The sequence below is a fragment of the Podarcis melisellensis genome (genome assembly GCF_964234715.1).
Source record: "Podarcis melisellensis genome assembly, chromosome: 3".
Taxonomy (NCBI): domain Eukaryota; kingdom Metazoa; phylum Chordata; class Lepidosauria; order Squamata; family Lacertidae; genus Podarcis; species Podarcis melisellensis.
Genome location: NC_138530.1, coordinates 31555275 through 31579527, shown reverse-complemented (window position 1 = coordinate 31579527; position 24253 = coordinate 31555275). Strand labels below are relative to the sequence as shown.

At 43.1% G+C, this 24253-nt stretch overlaps 1 protein-coding gene across 1 annotated transcript; it reads left to right on the top strand.

Annotated features, from left to right (window-relative positions):
• The first annotated feature begins 4191 nt into the window (after positions 1-4191).
• Positions 4192-23829, top strand: ACBD3 (acyl-CoA binding domain containing 3). Its single transcript, XM_081904105.1, has 8 exons — positions 4192-4654; positions 14388-14529; positions 14829-14969; positions 16238-16396; positions 17387-17561; positions 18881-19070; positions 19546-19830; positions 21512-23829. Exons 1-8 carry the CDS (start codon positions 4309-4311, stop codon positions 21721-21723), a joined length of 1650 nt encoding a protein of 549 aa, XP_081760231.1. The 5' UTR covers positions 4192-4308; the 3' UTR covers positions 21724-23829.
• Positions 23830-24253: the final 424 nt, after the last annotated feature.

Here is a 24253-nt window from a genome sequence, read left to right as displayed (position 1 = left end):
CAGGAAGCTAGTGCACTGGATATAGCGTAGCACCACAATGGTCATTAATCTTGGCAACACTGACCCCAAACTGCTCCTCTTGTCTCTGAAAATCAACCATGAAGAAGGTATAATCCAATTCTAATTAAAAGGGGAAGAGCCCAAAAAGCAGCAACTGAAGACAAACAAGGAAAATGTATGGGAAGCCACAGGGTAGGCAGGAGCTTAAAGGGTGAAGCATTAAATATTTGGCATCATGTGTTGGTGGAAGCGCCAGACTTTCAAATGAGTAATTTGGGTAAGATTTCTCCCACTGTGAAGTTTAGGATTTCAGTCATTTCAGGATAGCCCAGCAATACATCCAGAGAAACAATTCATAAACTGGAAGGCGATAGCTGTAGATTTTCAGTCACAAGAGAGTGAAATAGTGTAAACATATTTTTGTCTGACACATCTGCACTGCCATTTTTGTCTCACTCATTTCCTCCCATATTTGCTTTCATGCAGATGGTCCAGGATTAATTGCATGAGATATGAAGGACATATTTCCTGAATCATAAAACTGATACTACACAGAAGACTTAATAAACTGTCCCAGAGGAGCTGAAGATGGCATTACATCACCTCCATAAAGCCTGAAGCTTGTTTTTGTACAAAAGAGAAAAGGGGTGGGAGAGACTCTTTCCCCAGGCACTGCAGTATCACCCAGAAACAATAACAGAAGCTGTAGCTTTCTAGAGGATTGCCTACATATCAATGACACACCAGCAAGAATGAAAATTGGAAACATCAAGCCACTGGTTCTATAGCTATGCTGTAACTGGAGAGGGTTTGCATTTAACTACCATCAATATCTGTTCCCATGGGATGCATGCCACTGATCTCAATTTGGAAAGAACATAGAACAACAACAAAACAAAATCCTGTCAAAATTGAAACTGGCTGTGTGGTTTAAAGACCCCTGGTCTTTTCGCACAGTAAGTACTGTAGTTTTTGCTCTGTTTTTGCATGAGATACAGATTCCCTATGCCAATAGATCACCATTTGCTGGAAACCACAGGAAGGAGGAGTGCAGATGCTCAGGTCCTCTTTGCAGCTTCTCATAGGCATCTGGTTGGCCTGATCCAGTAGGCTTTTCTTACATTATTATAACACTTCTGTTGCTGGAATACAGGATGGAATACACCTCATATTCTTAGGCAACTGCTAGAGCCCACTGCTGTTGCCTGGCCCGGGTTTCCCTTCATTTCCCCCCACCCCGACCCAGACCTCTAAGCAGTCAGTACCAGGTAGCTGGCCCTAGCCACATTTTACCAGCATGCCCTCCACCTAGCATGCATCAGTTTTAAATCAGGAATAAGGAACTGGATCCTTATCTCCTCTAGCCTCTGTGAGCTATGTTTGAAGGTCAGATGCACCTAGCCATCCATCTAATTTCTTCCAGGCCAAATTAGGCCCACAAGACCATCATGTGTAGAGTGGATGGGCATGGTTTGGCTTGGCCAAAGGCCTCACAGGCCAAACAGAGAGGCCTGGCAGACCTAACTAAGGCTGCAGACTGGAAGTTTCCCTGCTCTAAAGCATTGTGGAGAATTAAGAGATTACTAGATGCATCTATTTGGTGCTATCAAGAGAGCTGCCACTACAGCCAGTTAAGACCAAGGGCGGTCCACCAACAGAAGAGGGGACCCCCTCTTTACCCAGGGCATCTTCAAACCTGGAGCTGGCCTGAGTGGGACATCTCAACTTCAAAAAGCTTAGAATCATAGAATTGTACAGCTGGAAGGGATGCTGAGGATCATCTAGTCCAGCCCTCTGTGATGCAGGAATATGCAGTTGTCTCATATGGGGATCGAACCTGCAACCTTGGCTTTATCAGCACCGCGCTGCACACAACAGAGCTATCCACTTGGATGATGATATTTGAATGTATTCACAGAAATTGCCAATCTGCTTCTCACTGCTCCACAGCATGTTTTAGCATGGCTTTAGAATCAGAGAACTAGAAGGCACCTTCATGGAGGAGCCACTAGGGGCGCATCAGAAGATGGCTGACAATAACATCTCTCCGACACACAAAAGGTAATTTGGAGGCTGTGATGGGAGTAATAGCCTCCCTACCCCCCCCCCAGGATTGGGGGGGGTTTGCCCTTGCCTGCTGTGCCCTATACCACCCCCGAATTTGAGGGGATGGGGGCACTAGGCAGAATGCCCTTCTGTGGATATCGGCACTCCTGGACGCTGCCTCTGATCCGCAACTCTAGCTTCAAGAACTTCAAAAGAAACGATTAGGATGAAGCGAATGCACATATTTCAAGGAAGGAGGGGGAGTAAAGACTGCTAACAGAAGAGATCTCTGATAAACAAGACAAGTTGGAAGAACAAGAATTAACCAGATGAAGACACACCAAGACTCGGTATGGCAAAAGGACTGGATGGGGGAGGGGAAAAAAACTTTCCTTTCTTTCCTCTATGTGATTAAACAAGAATCCCCCCCACACACACACACAAGTCAGAAATGTCGTTTGAAGGACTTAAGCTGTGGATTTATGTCTGTGTGGAGATAAACTTTCTAACCAAAGCATGCTTTAAGAAGAGCGTGGAATGTATAAGGGCTTTGGAATGACGCAGTTAAAAATACCGTCGCCATATTGGGAAGTTCTGTCGGAGGACTTAAGTCTGGGAGGAGAAATAGAGAAATAGTGCTGTTTTTATATTGTGGGTAAAACTTCTCAGAGGGACTCAAGAACGACAGTTCTGTGATTAATGATGGAAAGAGCGATGTTATCTATGAATGCGATGATATATGGAAACCATCTCGATTTGAGGATTGGATGAACGGAATATTCACACAGGATTATTATTGGTGTTTATTGGCTTAAGGAGATTATCAGAAGAGATCATAAAGAAAAAAGAGAAAATATACGAACAAGATGAGATGCGGAAACAGCAAGATAAGACTGGATAGAATTATGAATTTTGTTTGGACTGATTCGGACATTAACGCAGTAGCAAGAAGATGATCAGAATCCCCCTTCGGATCTTGAAATATGGGTCCCCTCAACAAAATTTAAAATTCGGCTTTGTAATTCGGAATTTATGTGATGTGATTTGATTGGTCGGTTAATAAAAAATATTTTTTTTAAAAAATAGAAGGCACCTTCATGGTCATCCAGGCCAACCACCCCTCACTCAGTGAAGGATCTGCAGTGCAGGTTGTTAACAACACCCCTGTCACATGGATGATATACGGCCAGTGCCCAAGCATGGAGTGGTAAAAAGGATAAATATTTTAAGTCCCAGGCTAGGAGATGTGTAGCCTGGGCTGTAAGCTTTATCTGTACTGGGTGGCGGAGCAGAGAGACAAAGGTTATTTATTTCACTGTATCTGGAAGTAAGGGATGAGGAAGGAGAGTGCTCCTTTCCAGATGCTGCTGCAGTACAACTTCTATCATGCATTACTATTGGCCTTGTTTCTGGGATTGATGGGAGCTGACAGATGGAAGGAATGCAACATCTGGAGGGCCACAGGATCTCCCCATCCCTGGGAGCATCCAGCTCTTGCAATATTTTTCTAAAGTAAATCCGGTGTTAAGAAGTTCCCCCTCCTCCCTCCCCACTCAAAGGAAGCTGCCTTACACTGGAGTCACTCGCCCCTCTAGCTCAGCTTTGCCTCCAGCGGCTCCCCAGGGCATCGGGCGGGAATCTCTCCCAGTTCCAGCCCTACCTGAATATGCGTGCGTGTGCGTGTTGCACTAGAGCATAGCTGTCAACGTTTTCCCTTTTTTAAGGGAAATTCCCTTATTCCGAATAGGGTTCCAAGCAAGAAAAGGGAAAAGTTGACAGCTATGCACCAGAGACATTTTGCATGCAAAACCGGCGCCCTGCCGCCGAGCTCCCTTTCCCGGGGCTTTTGTGGAGCAAACCAACAGGTGCTGCTTCTCCTTTCTGCAGAGCCGGCGAGGGCAGCAGCACCTGTTGAATGCCCGCTTCTCACGCGGCTGCCGGACGTCACAGAGACGCCGCCACCGCCTCCCGGAAATGAAGAAGAAGGCAGCCCTGCGCGTGCTTACTCGCAAGCAAGCCTCGCCGCGCTAAGGCCTCTGGCGCAGCAGCCCCTGGCGCCGGTCCCTTGGGGAAGCCGAAGCCTTCTCCCCCGTCTTTTTGCGAGGCCCGCCGGAAGCCTCGGCTCCCGCAGCCGCGACTCCTGCTCCTCCCCTGCCTCCGCCCCGCCAGGCCCTTTCGGGTGCCGGAAGATCCGGGTCGCCGGGCGGCAGCAGGAAGTCGAGACGTGGCCGCCCTGCGGAGCAGCGGGGGGCGAGGCAGGCGATGGCGGCCGCGGCGGCGCTGAGTTCCGAGCGGCTGGAGGTCTCCATTGACGGCCTGACCCTGAGCCCGGATTCGGAGGACGCCCGGCCGGGCCAGGCGGAGGCGAGGCCGCTGCTCGCCCCGGAGGGCCGCGGAGGAGGAGGAGGCCGGGCGGGGGCAGCCGGAGCCCAGCCGGGGCAGCAGCAGCAGCAGCAGCGGGAGGACGAGGCCGGCGGCGGGGACAGCGACGGGGAGGTTGGCGGCGGCGGCGGCGATGGCGACGACGAGGGCGGGGTGCTGAGCCTGGAGCGGCGCTGGGGCTTCGGCCTGGAAGAGCTGTACGGCCTGGCGCTGCGCTTCTTCAAAGGTGACCGCGCAGGAGGCGGGAAGGGAGCTGGAAGTCTGCGACCCCCCCCCCCCGATCCCGACCCCCGTTCCCGGCCATCCTTCAAGGAGCGGGGGGGGGGGGCGGGGAGGAGGCTTGGGAGATTTCTCTCTCCTCCCTCACCACCCTGGTCCCTGGAGCTTTACAGATTCCATTTCCAAAGTCTTTTATTTTTCTTTCTTTCTTTGCAACCTCCAGCCCTGGTTTGCAGGCTCGCCTCGTTTCTCTGTGCCTTGTGCAAATTTGAGGTGAGGAGAAGGCCTGCTTCAAAGGGTTGCTGTGAAGAAACGACAGCGATTTACTTTGCAGTAAAAGGGGAGTTGCTTTCTGCAGAATGAGTTTGTGGGATTTTTAAAACACACACACATCTATCTATCTATCTATCTATCTATCTATCTATCTATCTATCTATCGGGCTGTTAATAGGAGGTGAGCTGTGGTTGCAAACCGTGTTTCTTCTGTGAAGGAGTAGCCTTTGGAAATTAGGCTCTGGTATGTTGAGTGGTATGTGGAATATGAACTCTGTTTTAGGAGACGTGGTCTTACAGAAAGATGGTAGCTTAGGGCCTCATAACATTCATTCATTCATTCATAGAGCTTGATGGCTGTTTGCCTGAAAACGTCATCAAAGGTGAAACTGGTTCTGTGTGGTCCTGGTCAACAACTCAGTCTCCCCAGGATGTTTTATGACAAAGTATGCCCTTAAGTAAAGTTGAAGGAAACCATGAGAAGGGCAGTGGGTAATATAAATATGAGGATGAGTCAGATAAGCACATGTTTCAATGACAGAAGGGATCGCTTACTTACTGATTTTGTTTGCTCAATTTAGCTTTTATTCGAGGCACTAATGGCAGTGATTTGGACTACTTAATGTTAAAGCACTTAAGATTATTTTGTGAAATGGAAGCATCTTTGTGCTAACCAAGACAATATAAGGTGCTATGATCTTAATAAAAGCAGTGCTTACTTACATCATGCTTGTTCGGATTCTGCCCTCAATTAAGCTAACTTGCCATGGGGAGAAATATAATTTTGTCAGTGGCAGCGTAAGTTTTAAAAAAAACAAATTTCTTGTACTCATGAGCCTCCTATTTTGCATGAAAAGCAAAAGAGTGTTACTCTGCTGAAGTGTTACTGCTCTCCACTTCTCCCACAGTGTGGGTGAACTGATCATGAGGAAAATAAAGGCAAGGTGAGTTGCCTTTTTCAGACTGAGTTTGCCCATCTGATGGGTGGATAAAAGAACCTAAAATAAAAAAATCTTCTCTAGGCCCAGCTTTGTTTTATTTTAATTTTAACAACTTCTCTTCCCTTCTCCTTTTACATAAAAAATGGACCCTAAAGCGGCTCACAGAATCAAAAATGAAGCATCAAAACCACAAGTACAGCATACCTAACGACAAATTACTGTTGTGGACTCATTTCTGCAACTCATATTACATTTGCTAGCACAGCAGCCTTTTCTGCTATATTGCTGTTCCTGGATGTTCTCTTGGAAATAGATATTGTGGCTTTCACATTAATAGTTGTCTTCCCAGGAGATATGATTAATAGAATGCACTTGTAATATCTAAATGAAACCCAAGAAAGACTCTTCTAAAAGAGTTAACATCTTGTTATCAAGTGATCTGCAAAATCTTTTTTTTTTAAAAGATGCCAGTTTGCAATATCCTTCAGAGAGAACTTCAAAAAGAAAAAAGTACTATTGGTGTTGGGGTGAGTGGAAAGGGGAGTGCATGTTTGTGTATGTATGCATATGAATATTTGTGTGCAAGAATGTGGAGCGGCCACACCCACTGGCATGTGGCTTCTAGAAGGTTGGCCAAAGTCCTGGGCCAAAAAATGTTAGGCATCCCAGGTTTAGACAGTCATGAGTACACTCAAGAAATATGAATTGCCCCTTTCATCTTCTTTCTAGATAGTGTTCTTCTGTGAGGCAGCACAATCCTGTGCCTTTTCACTTGAAAAGCAAATTACCAAAGAATGGATATAGGATTGCCACCGTGATCTAGCCCTGGACAGAAAATAAGCTATTTCTTTAAAAAATATGGTTTTAAAATGCATTTATTTAATATGTCAATATTCCACAGATGGTCACATTTGGGATATTGTCTATTGTATAAATGTTCATGATCTTGCCCCAATTGTGACTTGCTGAACTCAAAAAAATAGTTTTGCTTGCCCTAACCATTTGCACAGCAATAGTCAGCTGCCTCACTCTCCATGATGAGAGTTTTGGATGCATTAGTATGTATTGTTCAGAAGCAGCATGGCCTGAGCTGTCATTTCAGATCATTTGTCATGAATTAATTACCGCATTTTTTGCTCTATAAGACTCACCTTTTCCCTCCTAAAAAGTAAGGGGAAATGTGTGTGCGTCTTATGGAGCGAATGCAGGCTGCGCAGCTATCCCAGAAGCCAGAACAGCAAGAGGGATCATTGCTTTCGCTGCGCAGCGATCCCTCTTGTTGTTCTGGCTTCTGAGATTCATGATATTTTTTTCCTTGTTTTCCTCCTCCAAAAACTAGGTGCGTCTTATGGTCTGGTGCGTCGTATAGAGCAAAAAATACGGTAATGCTATAATTCAAACGATATAAGATCCTACCCTACTATCAATATAGTAGGGTGGGATCTTATAAGAAATGCTATTGCATTTAATCAAATAGGCTATTGCATTTGAAACTTCATACTTTACTAAATTAATTTAGTAGCCTGTGTTGCTTTTACAGAAATTAATATGAATACTTTTCTGGTGTGAATAAAGTTACAGTGGTACCTTGAGTTGCAAACGCCTCAGGTTACAAATGCTTCAGGTTACAAACTCTGCTAACCTGGAAGAGTTATCGTATTTTTCGCCCTATAGGATGCACTCCCCCCCCCCCCAAAAAAACTAGGTGCGGCCTATGGGCCAGAGCGCCCTATGGGATGAAAAATACGGTACCTTGAGTTGAGAACTTTGCCCCAGGAAGAGAATGGAAATGGTGTGCCAGTGGCGCAGCAGCAGCAAGAGGCCCCATTAGCGAAAGCACAGTTTCAGGTTAAGAACAGACCTCCCGAACAAATTAAGTTCGTAACTAGAGGTACCACTGTATTTGAAAAGGACATAGTCCTCTGATACCTTGTTTGTTCCTTATCAATGCTTTAACCAACAGTGTATGTGTGGTCGTTGGGAGTTTGGAAATGCATTAGTTTAACTTCCTTGATAACATATTATCAACATAATGCAGTGTATGTATAAAATATTCCTTATCTTCTCTTAGTTTTGTGTACTAAATAGACACTTGTCATTCTATTTTCATAGAGCGTCAAAATTGGATTTACATTTTGTAGCCAGGGTAGTTTTCCATGACTCAGCAGTAAAGTCCCAAGTTTAGGCACTGTGCCATTTCCACTTAGAGCCGGGGGTAGCCAGATGTGGTGTCCTCCAGTTCTTAAGGATTATGGTTCCCATTCTTTGTGATCTTTGGCCATGCTGGCTGGAGCGTCCGACTTAGAAAATCCCTGGTACTAGGGCAAGGAAAGGAGGCAGGTGGGAGGAGGCTGCTGCCATCATTCTCCCAGAATTGTCTTGGGGCGTTTTCTAATTTCGTCTGACCTAGTTCCTAAAAATATTGAACTAGGTATAAAGAGCTCCCAACATTTTGAGAACACTATACTTTGTGGAGACAGCAAAGTAAACCTAGATCTGGACAAGTTGGATAAATCAGCACAAGGCCTTAATACACAAACCAGCTACAGCCTAAGCAAGCTTGAATAGATGAGGCATGGTCACTGTTCAGTGAACACAATAGAATACAGTGGTACCTCGGGTTACATACGCTTCAGGTTACATGTGCTTCAGGTTACAGACTCCACTAACCCAGAAATAGTACCTCGGGTTAAGAACTTTGCTTCAGGATGAGAACAGAAATCATGTTCCGGCGGCGGCGCGGCAGCAGCAGGAGGCCCCATTAGCTAAAGTGGTGCTTCAGGTTAAGAACAGTTTCAGGTTAAGAACGGACCTCCAGAACGAATTAAGTACCTAACCCGAGGTACCACTGTATGTGGAATGGCACTGATGGGCCATTCTTAGATAGGGCTGATTTTTAACAGCCAAGGTAAAGCTGGTGTTTCTGTAAACGTGTGAGTGAGAGGCCTGACTCTGATATTTCAGTTTAGTTTTGGCATCCTCAGTTTTTGGGGAAGACCTGAATGGGACTGAAATGAAATGTAGAGCAGAATTTTTTCCACTGGCTGCTTTTCCTCTATAAATATGGATTGCTTCATAATGTTAATAACAGTGAATGGACTCAATACCAGCGAAATTGGGCAGTTTCAAACTTGTAACCTTTTAAAGCGGATTATGCCAATGAAACATGGGCCATGTACGATGCTTTGGGCATCCTAAAACCAGTATGTTAACATATCTCAGTGCCTTAGTTTATTATTTTTAAATGTAACAGCATTATTTGAGGAATTGTGCCTTAAAATATTTACAAGCGTTCTAATGAAAGCAAATTTCCAAAGAAAGCTTTACATGTACGGTAATTCAGATTTTTTAAAAAGACATGCTATCAGATATTTCATTTCTACTACGTAGTTTTGACTATTTGAAAAATTACTCAAAATTTATATAAAATAAGCATACTGTATTCTCTTTCTAAATAAAATGCATATTCTAGATGAGATCAGAGTCGGTTGTAGGACATGAGGATATTTTCAAATTTGATTTCCTCATCCGTCCCCCGCAAAAACCCAATGCAGTGTAATGTATCCAGAAACACATGAGGTATCTTTGCATTAAAATGCTGAACTTTTGGAGACAGGAGCATTTAGGAGATTCATGTGCGTGAATGAATTCAAATAATATACAGTAGGTTGTAATCTAGAAGCCTCTTCTCCTAAGGGGCACAGAAGGATGCCATTTAAAAAGTACACTTTGTTTGATACAAGCCCTTGAACTTTTCATTCTCTCTCATCAGATTACCTTTATCTGTTCTCAGTGAAGGTCTTCCTTTCTTAATTGATTCTGTCTCTTGTTTCCTCCTCTCCAGCATGTTTCTGGTGAAAAAGAACCTGAACCTCACATTCTTTGTAGAGCTTGTTTACACTGCAACTTTCAGTTGTGTTGGTTCTGATGATATTTATTCTTCGAAAAATAAAACTTTAGTGAGTTAATCCAAATTTTGTTTAAGCAAAGTAACCAACAGAGGACATGATGCAGGCCCAAGAGAGTGAGGCCTCTTTATTGCCATCCAAATCCTAATTTACTGTTCTGTACAACCTTAGTATGACAAGGTTATTCAGGATCTCATGTTGGTAGTCATCCTGCAGTTAACAGTTATTTTCAAGTATGACCTAAGACAAAAGGATAGTTTGGGGAGTTTCTTCAGACTGGTGAACATTCCTACTATCCTGTGCTTTAATTTGCCTGATTGAAATAAATGGCTGCAAACTTGTAAGTAGCTACCACATCTTATAGCTACTTTCTAAGCCCTTTAAAGCCATCATGGCTCGAGAAAATTCTGAAACTCTGCTTGCAGTTGCATTGTGAACCTTGAAAGCTTGTTTCCAACCTGAGACCAGTGCAGGAGGAAATGGCTTTAAGGCCATACCAACTTTTCTTATCAAGGGTTCTGGAGTACTCAGAAGCTCGCTCAGGATTTATTGACATTTTGATTAGCCCAATAAACGTACTGCCTTACTGTGGATTTGGTAATGTTACCAAGCCCTCACCCCAGAAGTCACTTGCTTAGTTCTTTCTTGCATTTTCCACAGCATCCTTGAGCAGATAGATAGGCTCTTTTCTCCATTGAGCACTGGAATCTGATCTACGCCTAACTTGGTCAGTACAGAGAACTCCCCAGTTGAAAGCTTGACACCATATGACAGAAAACGAACTTCTGTACAGACACGCTTTTAATCTTGATTCTTACGCTGAATCTGTAATGTGGCATTTGCATTTAGTTTTTTTTTTTTTTTGGTATCGTTAATGGGCTTGTGCGTCTTGCCACAAGGAAATTACCATCTGGGTGACAGCAAACACTGTTCAGGCATATGTCCCAGAAAAGTCTGCCTCAATTAAGCCACATAATCTGCAGCTATTAATGCATTTTAGCAGGTCCCCATCTAAGATGGTAAAAACAGTTGCTGTTTTCTAGGGATGGGTGGCTGCGCTGTAGAGCTGCCCTTGCTTTTAATGTGTGCTTTCATTCTTTTCAAGTTCTTGTAATTCTTCAAGCTGTTTTCTAGAAACAAGTCACTAAAAGTATGACCAGCACTACCCGAGTAGATTTGTGCCTGTTTCTGACAGTCATGTGCACCTCTGCCCATAATGAGCAAGGCACTTGCTTTTCCTCTCCTTATACACCCAAACAATTCTTAGAGGAGCTTGAGGAACAGTTCTTTAAAAAAAAAAAAAAATACATGAAAGTATTGCCAAATATCTATATGTGTTTGTGTGATCTTTTGATAAAAATAAAAAAAATGTAGTCTCTCTTGGGAACAGAGAGGGAGTTTGTAAATACAGTACAACCTCTGCTTACGATCATAATCCGTTCCGGAGGCCCGTCTGCTTGGCGAAACTGGATGCTAGTAGAGGGGCCATTGTGCACTCGTGCACATGCGTAGATGGTGGCAGCCGCTTGTGCGCATGCACAGATGGCAGAAGCCGCATGCGCGAATCACGGCAAACCCGGTGTTTACTTCCGGGTTTGCCACGGTCGCAACCTGGAACGTCTGTGAGAAGAGGCTCCACTGTACTGAGGGGCAATAGATCATACAATGCATTGGGTTCCACTGTTTACCTGTGACACTTCCATGTAGAGCATAATTTATAAAAGATAAGAACAGCATTATTGCTTGTATTATTGCTAGTGTTATCACTACTAATAATATTGTGATGCATACTCCTGTTGCTGGAAGGGACCTGCTCAGTGCAGGAGGATGCAGTTGGAGCATGGTGAATGCTGCTCTGGTGAATGAATCTGCAATGTTATTAGTGTTGGAATTCTGGCCCGTCTCAGAGGTATGTGCCTATCTGATCAGGCACCGGCTGAATTCCTTAGACCTCCCTCCGACGACTCCCGGCAGGATAAAACATACTCGAGGTCCGTTCCGGCGATTTTCCTCAGGCTGTGAGGAAAACACACAAACTGCTCCTCTCTCCCCTTTGGTGTCCCCAGGGAGGGGAAAGAAGCAGACAGAAATCTATTTACATCTTTTATTCCTGTCTTTTACTTCAGTACAGAGAAAACATGTCTGCACTCATCAGCAGTTAGAATAAACTCCACCTCCACCCATGTACATCCTGTACAGGTCATATGACAAACCCACTGAGCTAACATCCGGTGCTCAGTACAGAATGGACTGCCCCTTTGTTCCCATGGCAACAGTCACAAACTTCCTGTTTGGCTTTCCAGCCACAGGCAGCAGTCTTGGCTGCTATAGCCTTTGCTTGCTGCCGGATTGCTGCTTTAGAATAACAATTAGGTCTTGTAAGAATGCTGCTTGAGTGGGTAAGGTATAGAGTTGGCATCTTGGTTTGCTGGGAGGCCCTCCTCTCTAGGGTTGTCTGTAAAGTTGTCCTTTGGTGGTGGTGAGTTTGAGGCTCTCTTGAGGAAGGACATAGATCTGTCATCGGCCTTGAATTGTATCTGTTTCATTTAGGCTATCATTGATACATTTGGGATTATTTTAGATGGTAGCTATAGGAGACTAACTGGTAGCTATAGGAAGCCAGTCGTTTGTGTTATTGACCCATGTTTTATGGTCTTGGTCCATTTTTACCTGGGTTTGCTTCTGCATGTACTTTGGGGGCTCATTAAACGTGCTAGCATTGGTTTTAACGTTCATCAAAACTAAAGCTTTGTTTTTCTTACAGCTGGGCGAGATTGACTGCTGTTTCAAAGTTGAGCCCAGATTAGAGTTTAAAATAGAACTGAAACAGAATTATAGCATGCTCTTTCTTTTCTGGTGGAGTGTAAACAGTTTCATTTAATGTATACTTGCGGGGGCGGGGTCAGCCTTTTGAGGCTGAATTTATAATTGTGGGACACTTCAGAACTTAACGGGTGGCATTTCTCTTGGTCCTGGTTCAGAAGAGCGAGGTTAAAGTTGCAGAATGGGTTGTTATTTATTATTTATTTGCTGTGCAGCTTTTAATAAAGCCCTTTCAGGTCTGCCCGTATCTGACTCTCTGCAACTGAATTAGCAGCCATTTTTGTGAATAATTCATTAAGCTGCTTTTTAATAATTGAAAGTAAAAACCACTTGTTTGCTCCACTAACATTTTGGTAATTTTACTATCTAAATCACATTCTGGAATGTGTAATATAAAATAACATGAAGAATTAACTCCTGGGCAAGCTTCAAGTCTAGCCAATAGTCAAAATCAGGGTTTAAGTAATGGAAACCATAAAGCAGCAGACAGGTACCTTTATAGAGAACAAAAATGTGATATAGAGAACCTTTATAGAAGACGAGAGCTCATTCTTTATGGCCCTGTCTATACAATGTCAATCCTCTCTTTCTATTTTTATCATGTTTTTATCCCATCCTTCCAAGAAGCTCAAGATGGCATACATAACCACCCCCCATTTTTTATCATTGCAACAATCCTGTGAGGTAGGATGGGCTGAGAGATTGTGACTGGCTCAAAGTCACTCTGTGAGCTTCATGACTGATTGAGATTTTGAACCCAGGATCCCCCTGTTCTGCTTTACTATGCCATAATGGCTCTCTTTTGTCGTTGTGAAACAGTACTTCTGTTCAGCACAGACAGCATAAGATACAGGCTACTATTATGTGTACTGAGGCTTTTGGCAACCCCTTTTGAAGGCTTCCCATGGAGCTCAGTGAGGCTAACTAGCAAGTGTGTCAGGGTAGGAATTTCAACCTTGCAGCCACATTTTCTGCATATTTACCTGAAGTAGATCCCAATGAGTTGACTTATTCCCTCACAGGTTTCTGTCCAAGGCCCACTGTTGTTAAATGTCTTTATAAACTACATGGACGAAGGTATCAAGGGGGTGCTCATCAAATTTGCAGATAACACTAAACTGGGAGGGGTAGCCAATGCCAGAATTGGGATTCAAGATGGCCTTAACAGATTGGAGGCCTGGGCCAAACCTAACAGAATGAATTTCAGTAGGGACAAATGTAAGATTCTATACTTAGGCAGAAAGAACCAGCTGCACAAACATAAGATGGGGGGACACATGGACTGTCAGTAGCAGGACTTTTTTCATCTGGAACTCACCGGAACTCAGTTCTGGTACCTCTCAGGTTGGGACCATTGCCATTCTAAGAGAACAAGGGAGGTGTTCATGATGAGTTCTGGCACCTCTTTTTCTAGAAAAAATAGCACTGGCCCAGTATTATATCTGAAAAGGATCTATGGGTCTTAGTAGGCCATAAGCTTAACATGAGTCAACGGTGTGATGCAGCAGCAAATAATAATAATAATAATAATAATAATAATAATAATAATAATAATTCCATTCTAGGCTGCATTAACAGAAGTCTAGTGTCCCAATCCAGGGAAGAAATGGTCCTGCTCTATTCTGCCTTGGTCAGGCCACACCTGGAATACTGTGTCCAGTTCTGGGCACCACAATTAAGAAGAATATTGACAAGCTGGAACTTGTGCAGATGAGGGTGACCAAGATGATCCAGGGTCTGGTACACAGACTTTGGCCATATTTGTTTTTAAAGTAATATTATCATTTATCTTCAGAAAAAGATGGCAAAGCATTTCATCCAACATACGAAGAAAAACTCAGACTTGTGGCGCTGCATAAGCAGGTTCTGCTGGGACCTTACAATCCAGACACATGTCCTGAAGTTGGATTCTTTGATGTCCTGGGGAATGACAGAAGGTAAAAAGCTATTGAATTTTATGGATCTGTCTGTAGAATAGACATTTTGGCTTACTTGACTGGAATCTTTTTTCCAGTCCCCTCTGCAGATATAGCTTGTGTGTCAACTTTCTGTTGGGTTCTCTTCCCTTTGGCTAAACTAAGGAGAGATTGCTATTCAGTTAACAGAGTGCAGGATTTCAGAAGCCAAGCATAGTTCCTGTATTATCTCCCAACTTGATAAATCAGTGCTTTCATTCTGTGTTTATACATGCTACTTGCTAGACAAAATGCAATGTTACTTGCCTTCCTACCTGCAGGAAAGAATGGGCTGCCCTTGGAAACATGGCAAAGCAAGACTCCATGATAGAGTTTGTAAAGCTCCTAAATAGGTGCTGCCATCTCTTCTCAACATATGTTACCTCCCATAAAATAGAGAAAGAAGAACAGGAAAAGAAAAGGTAAGCTCTTGTGCCTCTCTGAAATTGGGTGGGAGTTCTTAAAGTGTGTTTGTGTTCCAGCTCTCATATCTTACAGTCACTTAGTTGGATCCCTGTAGGCCATTCTTGTCAATCACTGAACATCACAGTGATGTGAGGGGACCCAGAGTTACATTTATCCTTTGTGGTTACAGCTCCAGCCATGTCTGCAGAGCAACACCCTTTATATCACCAGCTTGAATTCATACTGGTAAAACAAAGGAATATTTGTGCTTACAGCAACCCTTGCTCCGGACTTCCTGTTAGTACCAAGCCCAGTTGGGCCTGCTGTCAGTGCTGACAGCAAGCCCAGTTTGGACAGGGGTCAACTCTGCTATGGAACTCTGTAGTGCAGTTGTGAACTCTGTCATGCAGCTGATCCCATGGTGCCTGCTATAACTGGCCATCAGCTGATTGGCGCTGATGGCAAGCCTCCCTTGCCAAAGAACAATTAGTGCACTTTAAGGCTCCCAGTTGTTTCATTACAACCACATCTCTACTTGCTCCACATCTGATGTCGTGTATGATTTCAGGTATGGGGTGGTGGGCATGTTTTGGGGAAGACAGCCTTGTGGACCCAATTGGGACCTGCATTAAATAAGTTTGTTAAAAATAATTTGGCCTGTGGACTGGAGATTCCCCATCTCTGATACAGTTCTTCAACTGGTTTTTAATTGCTTTTTAACAATCTTTTTATGGAGCTGTGAATTGTGGTGCAGTTTTTCCTAGCTTTGAAGGCAGATAGCTTCTTGTCTTGAAAATAATAGTTTTACAGGAAAATGCAGGATAAAAGTTTTTACATAATACCCAGATATTTTACTTTTTCTCCCATTATGGGTGAATCTCATCTAACGTTTACATGTGGTTTAGATTAGGAGCCTCATCTGTTTAACTTCTGAAATTCTAGGAAGATATCAGTATATGATTTGGATACTTGTTGAAAAGTTGAACTTTGTGCCTTACACTGTACTTCCTGTCAGTCATGTTCTTTTGCTTACATGCTGGTGCCATTCTTCACAATATTTCATATTGCGTGGAAACAGTTCCTTTCTATAAGAGTTTAGTACAGGGGTCACCAACACTTAATGAATTTTGGGGGTGTGGCATGAGAAAAGGCTTAACTTTTTCGAATTTCTGCCTAGAAGATAAAACTGAAGCAGAAAACTGCATTAAATGGGAGGGTAAAACAGCAGCTCTTCGGGATTCCTATTGCCTGGTGTCCAAATGTCTGGTAAACATGGCTGTTACAGGAGGGAAGAGGAAGAACGTAGGCAACGTGAAGAAGAAGAACGAGAGCGTTTGCAAAAGGAGGAAGAGAAACGCAGACGAGAAGAAGAGGAGAGGCTGAGAAGAGAAGAGGAAGAGAGGCGGCGGATAGAAGAAGAGAGGCTCCGAATGGAGCAGCAGAAGTAAGGAGTCAGCAGGACTCACCCCTTGTTCATTTATCACCCTTCCATCCCATCTTGCTGAAAATAACCTCTGTGCATGGGGTTATCCCCTTTTCTTCTCACAGTAATCTACGGCTGGGGAAGTGGTGACTTGCCCAAGGCCACACAGTAAGCTTTACAGCTGAGCATGGATTTGAACCAGTATCAAATTCCGCTGTCTGTGCAATATACCCTACGCCAGTGGTTTAAACATCTGCCCTGCCTCCATATCTTTGTAGTTTAAACCGAACACTGTTTATCAGAAGCTTAACATTCCCATCTAGTATAGCCAAAGCATTTCCTCGGTGATGAGTCCAGTTGTTCCCTCCCCTTAAATCCTAAAAGGGGCATATTACTTGCCTACATGGCAATTTGCTTATAAAAATGAGTATTTAATTAGGGCTATAATTATACGAAAAAATCACACGCTGAAAAAGTAATGAAAGTTGTAGGTTGGGTTACTTATGAAGTAGAAATTCCTTATCTGGCTGGTTACAAGAGAACTTTCCAAATGATGGATAGGGCCACTTATGGAGTGATACACTTTCTCATGGTTGAGTTGTCTATTCCAGAAGTGGGCCCTGAAATGACTGTAATGCAGAACCTCAAGGGAGTTTCATTTTGACAGAAGCTGGAACCACCAAGTGAGTGTTAGACAGAAGGCGCATTCTGGCAGTAAGTCCCCTTAGAATCCGTCTTGTTTAGAAATCAGCCGTGTTTAGAACATTTGATCTGTGGATTTGCATTGCGTAGGAAGGAGCCTTTCATAGCTAACGAAGCTCTGCCTTATGATTTGGTGTCCCCTAGCACTCCCCTCATCCTTGTCATGTTTACTCAGCTCTTGTGTTTCCCGAAATAAATGCCAAGTGTTTCATAGTTTAATTGCACTAACAAATATGTTATGTTTGAAAATTTGACTCCTAAAATACGCCTTCAGAGTTGCATTTCAGGGTAACTTTGTCCCTTATCTAGACAGCAGATCATGGCAGCACTGAACTCTCAGACAGCTATTCAGTTCCAGCAGTATGCAGCCCAGCAGTACCCAGGCAACTACGAGCAGCAGCAGGTCCTGATTCGGCAACTTCAGGAACAGCACTATCAACAGTACATGCAGCAACTATATCAGGTCCAGCTTGCACAGCAACAGGTATATTGCACCATCTTGGCAGTGCAGCTTATAGAATGATAGATGTAAAGCTGACTTTGGAGATGTCAATGAGACCGTTCGTCTATATTGCAGTTAGTGGTGAAGGTGGGAATACAAATTCTAGTGGTGTATCGGGTCTATAAAATTCTTTCTGAAAAATGTACCCAGTGTTTCTGCATTCTTTCTGAAGAAGGTTAAGAATCTGTTAACATACACACACTGATTTGTCTGTGCTGACCTTATTACTCAGACCTTTCTAGAAATCTTGAAAGCAGGTATCTTGTACTAGAGTGGGGGTCTTTTCTGAGGGATCTCTAGGGTGATTTGTAGTAGATTGGCAAGGGTTACTGACTCCCAATTGCTAAACAGTAGCAAACAGCAAAGTAACTTCCTTCACAAAATAAAGTTTTGTGTGAAAGTACTGTTGAACCAGGTTCTTTCACAGAAAACAATGTTCAGAACTCAGAATATTATCAGATGCACCCTCTTCTTTAATTCAAATTTCACATCTGGTTCTGATTAGTAAATCTTGGGGTTCTAGTAAAAAGCAAAATAGATCTGGCAAGACCGAAGTCTGCCCACCGCTCTCCTAGAAAAACGTAGTGAGATCAGAAATAAAATACCCTTCTGACTGCTGTTTAGAGAGAACACCCTGTCTGCTCTTTAGTGATTGCTCTCTAAAGAACAGAGAGAGATAGCATTTATCTCCTGGTCTGATCAGGAGATAAATGCTATGGGACTTTGAGGGCTACTTCATGTGACTTGAGGGGCCGGATTCAGCCCATGCACCACCAGTTAGCCACATCCCAGATGGGGTTTGGTTGACTTCAGTGTAAAATAGGCACTTTCCAAAGACAAGCTTGAACTATATATTGTTCAGAAACAATTCAGGCAAATAAACACATAGCACTTTGGACATAACAAAAGCATTCAGAGATTGGAGTGGATCACTGCTGTGTTAAACTTAGCACTCAAGCTCAGTTCTCAAGTGGAAATCCAGCTTCTGCTACTCTGCATAGCATTAAGCACTGCTTCTCTCATCAGCAGGGGGTTTAATGCTTCATCTCTCAGTCCCATATGCCTCAAACAATCTGACAAGTCATGCTCCTGCCTAGTGTTTTAACTCTTCCAGTGTCCCATCCCCTTCAAACTGGCTTACTGGAACCTGGCTGCCTCATTTTGTTCTGTCCAAACATGGTAGTAGATTTTGTGCAACTTCCACCTGCATATTTCCCACCAGTAGCACTCTGCAAACTTCTCCAAAATGTGCTCTGCATCTTTCATTGCCCTTATGTTTTGCTTTGGCTTTCAATTTGCAGGCAGCTTTACAAAAGCAGCAGGAAGCAGCAGCCACAGTGGGGACTTCAGTTACTTCTGTATCAAAAGCAAGCCCACCTAACATAGGGGAAATCCCATCAGTTAATGGACAGGCTAGTGCACATACAGACAGCCCTGAAAAAGACCCGGAAACTGATGCTTTAGAAGAAGCACTGGAGAATGGACCAAAAGGTAAGAGTAAAGATTCTTCTACTCTGAAAGAAACTACTTCCATGTTTCTGGCTGAATCTTTTGTAGCATTCTGCCTTTGGCAACTAATGACCCCAACTTAGTATGGGCATTCAAAACACACAATCAGCAGTTTCCCACTGCTTAAATAAGGAGCATTGGAAGAAAAATTTGGGTATTTCACTTTCCAGTCATGTCCACATTATTGAAGGGCTGTAAGGTAGCATATATGGTATATGGTGAAATATGCAAAAACAAACTTGGTTAAACCAGCTTTCAAGTGAGAGCGGCTATGAGATGGTGGCCAGATGAGGCTGATTTTCCTCGGCTTCAGAGTAATCTGCAAGGAGCCTCTTTGGGAGGGAGGCCTTGCCATGTTGCCCCTTATTTGCAGGAGGCGTTTTCTAGGATGCTGCAACACAATTATCTGTCCGAACTATAAAACTGAGCATTTTTTGGTCTCCCTCCTTTTTTTTAGAATCTGTTCCAGTCATAGCAGCACCATCCATGTGGACACGACCCCAGATTGCAGACTTCAAAGAGAAGATCCGCCAGGATGCAGACTCTGTGATTACGGTTGGCAGAGGAGAAGTTGTGACCGTTCGTGTACCAACTCATGAAGAGGGCTCTTATCTCTTCTGGGAGTTTGCTACAGACAATTATGACATTGGTTTTGGGGTATATTTTGAATGGACAGACTCCCCTAACACAGCAGTCAGCGTACATGTTAGTGAATCCAGTGAGGACGAGGAAGAGGAGGAAGGTATCTTTATTTTCTATACCTCGTAGGGGTTTTGAGTTGTGAAAGAAGCTGTAGCAGGCTTTGCATTACACTTTCTGTCATCTTGGAATTTAGAAAGGTGGTGTCCAGTGTGTGCAAGCAAGTGAGACATAGTGACGGAAAACCCTGGGATGTTGCGGGTTTAGCTAGTGTAGGAAAAGAAATATTTCGTAGGAGCCGTTTAAGGTAAGTTAAATGGCCTTCACTGTGTTTTTATGCAGCCTTGATTGACAGCAAGGTTCCAGGATGGTGGTGGTTCTCCTATATAGCCTTAACAGGAGACCTCTAAATCTGGAGGGAATTTCCAAACCACTGCAGAATTAAAATTAATTGGAAAGTTGTTATTGCAATACACTTTCATGTATGTCCCTGACAAACATGAAGTCTCAGTGCTTAGAGCTCAGTTGTTCAAGTTGCCATGACGCTCCTGGCTCTAAACTCAATAATACAGGTTTGTGTGTAGGCCCTTAATCTGCTTCCAAGTCCCACTTTCAGATTTTACTGTCTTGTAATTGCCTAGTAGCTTTTCTTTCTTACCCTTTGTGGTTATGTGTGACTTTGCAGATATTCTGTTTCCTCAGCTTTTGCTCACTCAAAGGGCCTGTTTGGCATCTCTTCCTTGTAACTGGGGAAGATTGCATTGCAGGACCATCATCCAACTGAGCGATGCTGTGCTTTGTTGTCTCTGCACCTTGCTTAGATTCTAAACCTTTGACTAGGAAGTATTGGTCCTTGTACTGTGGGAGGAAAGAACATCTGTGGATGTTGGATCTGTACACCTGTTTTTTGCTCACTCCAACTTCATGCTAGGATCTTATCAGCTTCCATATAACCTGACACTTGGGCTGACTGACTTGCCAGCTTTGACAGTAGCTCTTGTGTGCTTCATGCCCCAGTTTAGTTATGAATAAAGTGTTGGAATTAATAGCAGCCCATTTTCAGCTATTTCCTAGTGGGAATAACAGGCTATGATTTATATCTGTACAAGCTGTAGGATGGACCAATTCTGTCCAAGTGATTGAGGACCTCTGTTCCTATTGACATCAAGTTGGTCCTAGAATCAATAACCGGGAGTTTGCTGATAAGTCACCTAAGCAATTTTTAAAATTCCCCTTTAGCATCAACTATTGCAAAAAGTCCACCATGTATGCAAAGTTATGGTACCTCTTAGTAGTAAAGGAAGATGCAAAGCCATGACCTTTAGAGCATAATTTTATTGCTCCCTGATAGTGGTAGAAATGCGTGATTTGGAAGGGAAAAATAAGCTATGAAGTGATGGAACAAAACTAACACCTCCATTCTCAGGTCATGTTGGCAAAGCCTGCAGTACAGAAGCCCAGCTTGTTCAGGATAAGGTTTCCCAAGAGGGGAAAGAAGGGATTAACCTCAGTTGCTTCTATCAAAATGTTGATGTGTTAAGCATTGTGCCTTGGTAATCTTGCTCAAAATCCTCCTTGTGAACAGTTGGTCATCACTGTTTTCCTGATAGTTGTAGCCCCGATGAAAATGTGCTGTTTTGCTTTTGTTAAATTAAACAAGTTGCTCGTGTCTTTGCTGTGCTTCCTGCGGATTAATCCGCACTGACCATGAAGAATTGTTTGCGGAGTTTGTTTGGCCTGCTGCATTTAGTGACTAATGCTTTGTTTCTGATTCTTTTTCTCAGAAAACGCTAGTAGTGAAGAAAAAGCCAAAAAGAATGCCAACAAGCCTCAACTAGATGAAATCGTGCCTGTGTACAGACGGGACTGTCATGAAGAAGTATATGCTGGCAGCCATCAGTACCCAGGAAGAGGGGTCTATCTCCTTAAATTTGACAACTCCTATTCATTATGGAGGTCAAAAACAGTTTACTACAGAGTCTATTATACTAGATAAAGATCATCATGTCATGTTGGAGGCTGGGCAGAGGACGTCATGTTGTTTGGAACTTCGGTCAAGCATACTGGACTTTTTGACTCTGTTACTCTGTCTGATGTATATCTGTATGGCGTGTGTGTGTGTGTGTGTGTGTGTGTGTGTGAACTTGGAAACTGGGAGTTGAGTTTTCTTCTGCAGCTCAGTGTTAATGCAGCTAGTGAGGTTAGGATCTCTCCCCCCCCCCCACCCTGGTCCTCTCTGGTGACCTGGTTATTTGCCAGAGCTTTCAGACAGAAGGTCATGCAAAATGGCATAGATGGACTTTTTAAAAACCCTCAAACTCTTAAACACACACACAAAGGAGGAAATGTTTCGTTGGGGGCAGTCGGTATGATGTTAGCTGCCCTAGTAAGTATCGACCATTTGAAACAAAAAGATCTGTTAGTTGTTCATTTGAGGGTATCCGCCTTATTTGTGGAGGGGGAGCCAGATGCAATCTGCACTGTAGCAAGCAAGATTCTTAAAGCTGTATTTGAATGTCCAGATTTTTACACCATTAAACTTGAAACCTTTAGTGGATGCAGTTTAGAAACTGATTTGTCTTGTGTTCTCATTCAAGAAGTTATCTGGCACCTCTCTGGCCAAACATCATGCTGCTGGATGAGACATAGAAGGTATGTATGCGCGTGCAAGCAAAGAACAAGTCTGTATGTACACATCAGGGAATTACTATTTTTTAATTTGGAGAAAAGTAACAATTTAGGGCGCCAACTACACGAGACTTTGTTTCCCCAATATCTGCTGCAGACCCTGAGACCAAGTTATGCGCAGGATTTTGACTTCTGAGCTGGAACATAAGTACCTTCACATTTGGATAATCCCCCAGAAGCGTTCCTGTACATATCACATTCAAATAAAGGGGTTTTCCCTTTGTGTGCAATTTATTGTTGAGCTGGTGAAAAGTCAGGTATGTGTACAAGACATTCGGTTGCGGTACTTATCTCTTGCAATCATATGGGTAGGCTTCAAATTAGAACCAGTTGTCTGCACAGCTTTTCAAGTTTGTCCGGGGCCCTTCTTGTAAACCCGAGTTGGCACTTTGTGCATCTACATAATTAAAGAATGTCTGAACTGTTGTAGGAATTAATGTTGCACTAATGTTATGGAAATCACTGCCAGGAACACACTCATTTTAGTTTTATTCAGGTTGCATTTGTGCACTCATTCTAGCACCCTTTAATCCTAGTTGGTTGGTAATTACGTGTTGAAAAGAAATGTAAGATGTTCTTTCAGATAAACAAGTAGCTTTGTTCTAATTTGCATAGTGAGTTTAGAGCGAAACTGCAAAATTGTGTGTTTGCTCAGCTGTGACTAAGGTCGGTGGGGGTTTGGGCCTTTGCAGCAACGTAACTTTTGTATAGAACCATGTTTCTGAGAAACAAGGTGGAGTTCAGGTATTTCGGAAATGACTTGTGTAAGTGTGTGATGCATGAGGAATGCAAACCCCTCCCCCCCCCCAAAAAAAGTTTGTTTTGCAGCAAAATATCTATGGATTAGCTGCAAGCATATATATTCTACTAGAAGTGGGTCTGTTGGGATTCAGCGGGGTTTATGTTTGAATATTTGTACATACATTTATATTTGAGGTTCCCTCCCCCCTTATTTCACCTTATGGAGGTGGTTCTCCAAAAAGCACTAAATTGCTCCAGCTCATTTGATTTTAGCATTGCCTTACAAGCTTTTGTCTAGTTAGTGCTGCTCCAGTCAACTCAGATCAGTTCTGCTCTAATATGTTTCATTCTCACATGTACATAAACACATGGAGTTAGGATGTAGCTTCTTTTTTAAAGCTGTATTTAAAGGTTCTAAAAAATAATAATAGAGGAAGGCACTAATTCCATGTAACACATTAGATTTCTTTTTTGTCCATACAAAATTATGATTTAACAATCTGTTGGGAAGCGGTATATGTTTTCTTGTAAAAAGGAGTAATTTTTACTGTCAAGCTTTGGGTATCCAAACTCCAGAAAAATGCCTCTGACTGTTGATTAGTACAGAAAAAGTGCGCTTTCGAAATACCTTGGAATAATATATTTAATCTGAATTAAAATTGCTTATATGGAACCGCTTGGCTTCTTCTTAGCACTACCAGCATCACTACAGTTTGAAGAATAAGATTTGGAACGTGGAGAGTTTACAGAAGCAAAATTTTGACCTCTACTGAGATGATGGGGACTAGTGGTTTCATCAGCATGCAAATGAGTTTGCAGACATGTGTCTAGTTTCAACTTTGCACGGCGTATTACAATTGTGAATATTTTCCTGCTTCCAGAATTCAGATTACTTCAGGGAATATGGAACCTTTTCTGGGAGGGTGAGGCAGTGCAGCAATTACACTTAGCAGCCCATGCCAGCATGACTGGTGATCAGGGATGATGGGAGTTGTAGTCTAGCAATATCTGGAGGGCCACCAGTTACTCTCTTTTTTAAAAGCTGAGCCACAGCGGCCACATCCTGAAAAAGAGGTGCAGAATAATAGTGGGAGCGA

What these genes read in the sequence shown, in the direction of transcription:
- ACBD3 (XM_081904105.1), top strand. Translation starts at nt 4,309, where the DNA reads ATGGCGGCCGCGGCGGCGCTGAGTTCCGAGCGGCTGGAGGTCTCCATT. An exon ending in GGCGCTGCGCTTCTTCAAAG is followed by an intron (nt 4,655 to 14,387) that starts GTGACCGCGCAG and finishes ATTTATCTTCAG; the next exon opens with AAAAAGATGGCAAAGCATTT. An exon ending in GAAGAACAGGAAAAGAAAAG is followed by an intron (nt 14,970 to 16,237) that starts GTAAGCTCTTGT and finishes TGGCTGTTACAG; the next exon opens with GAGGGAAGAGGAAGAACGTA.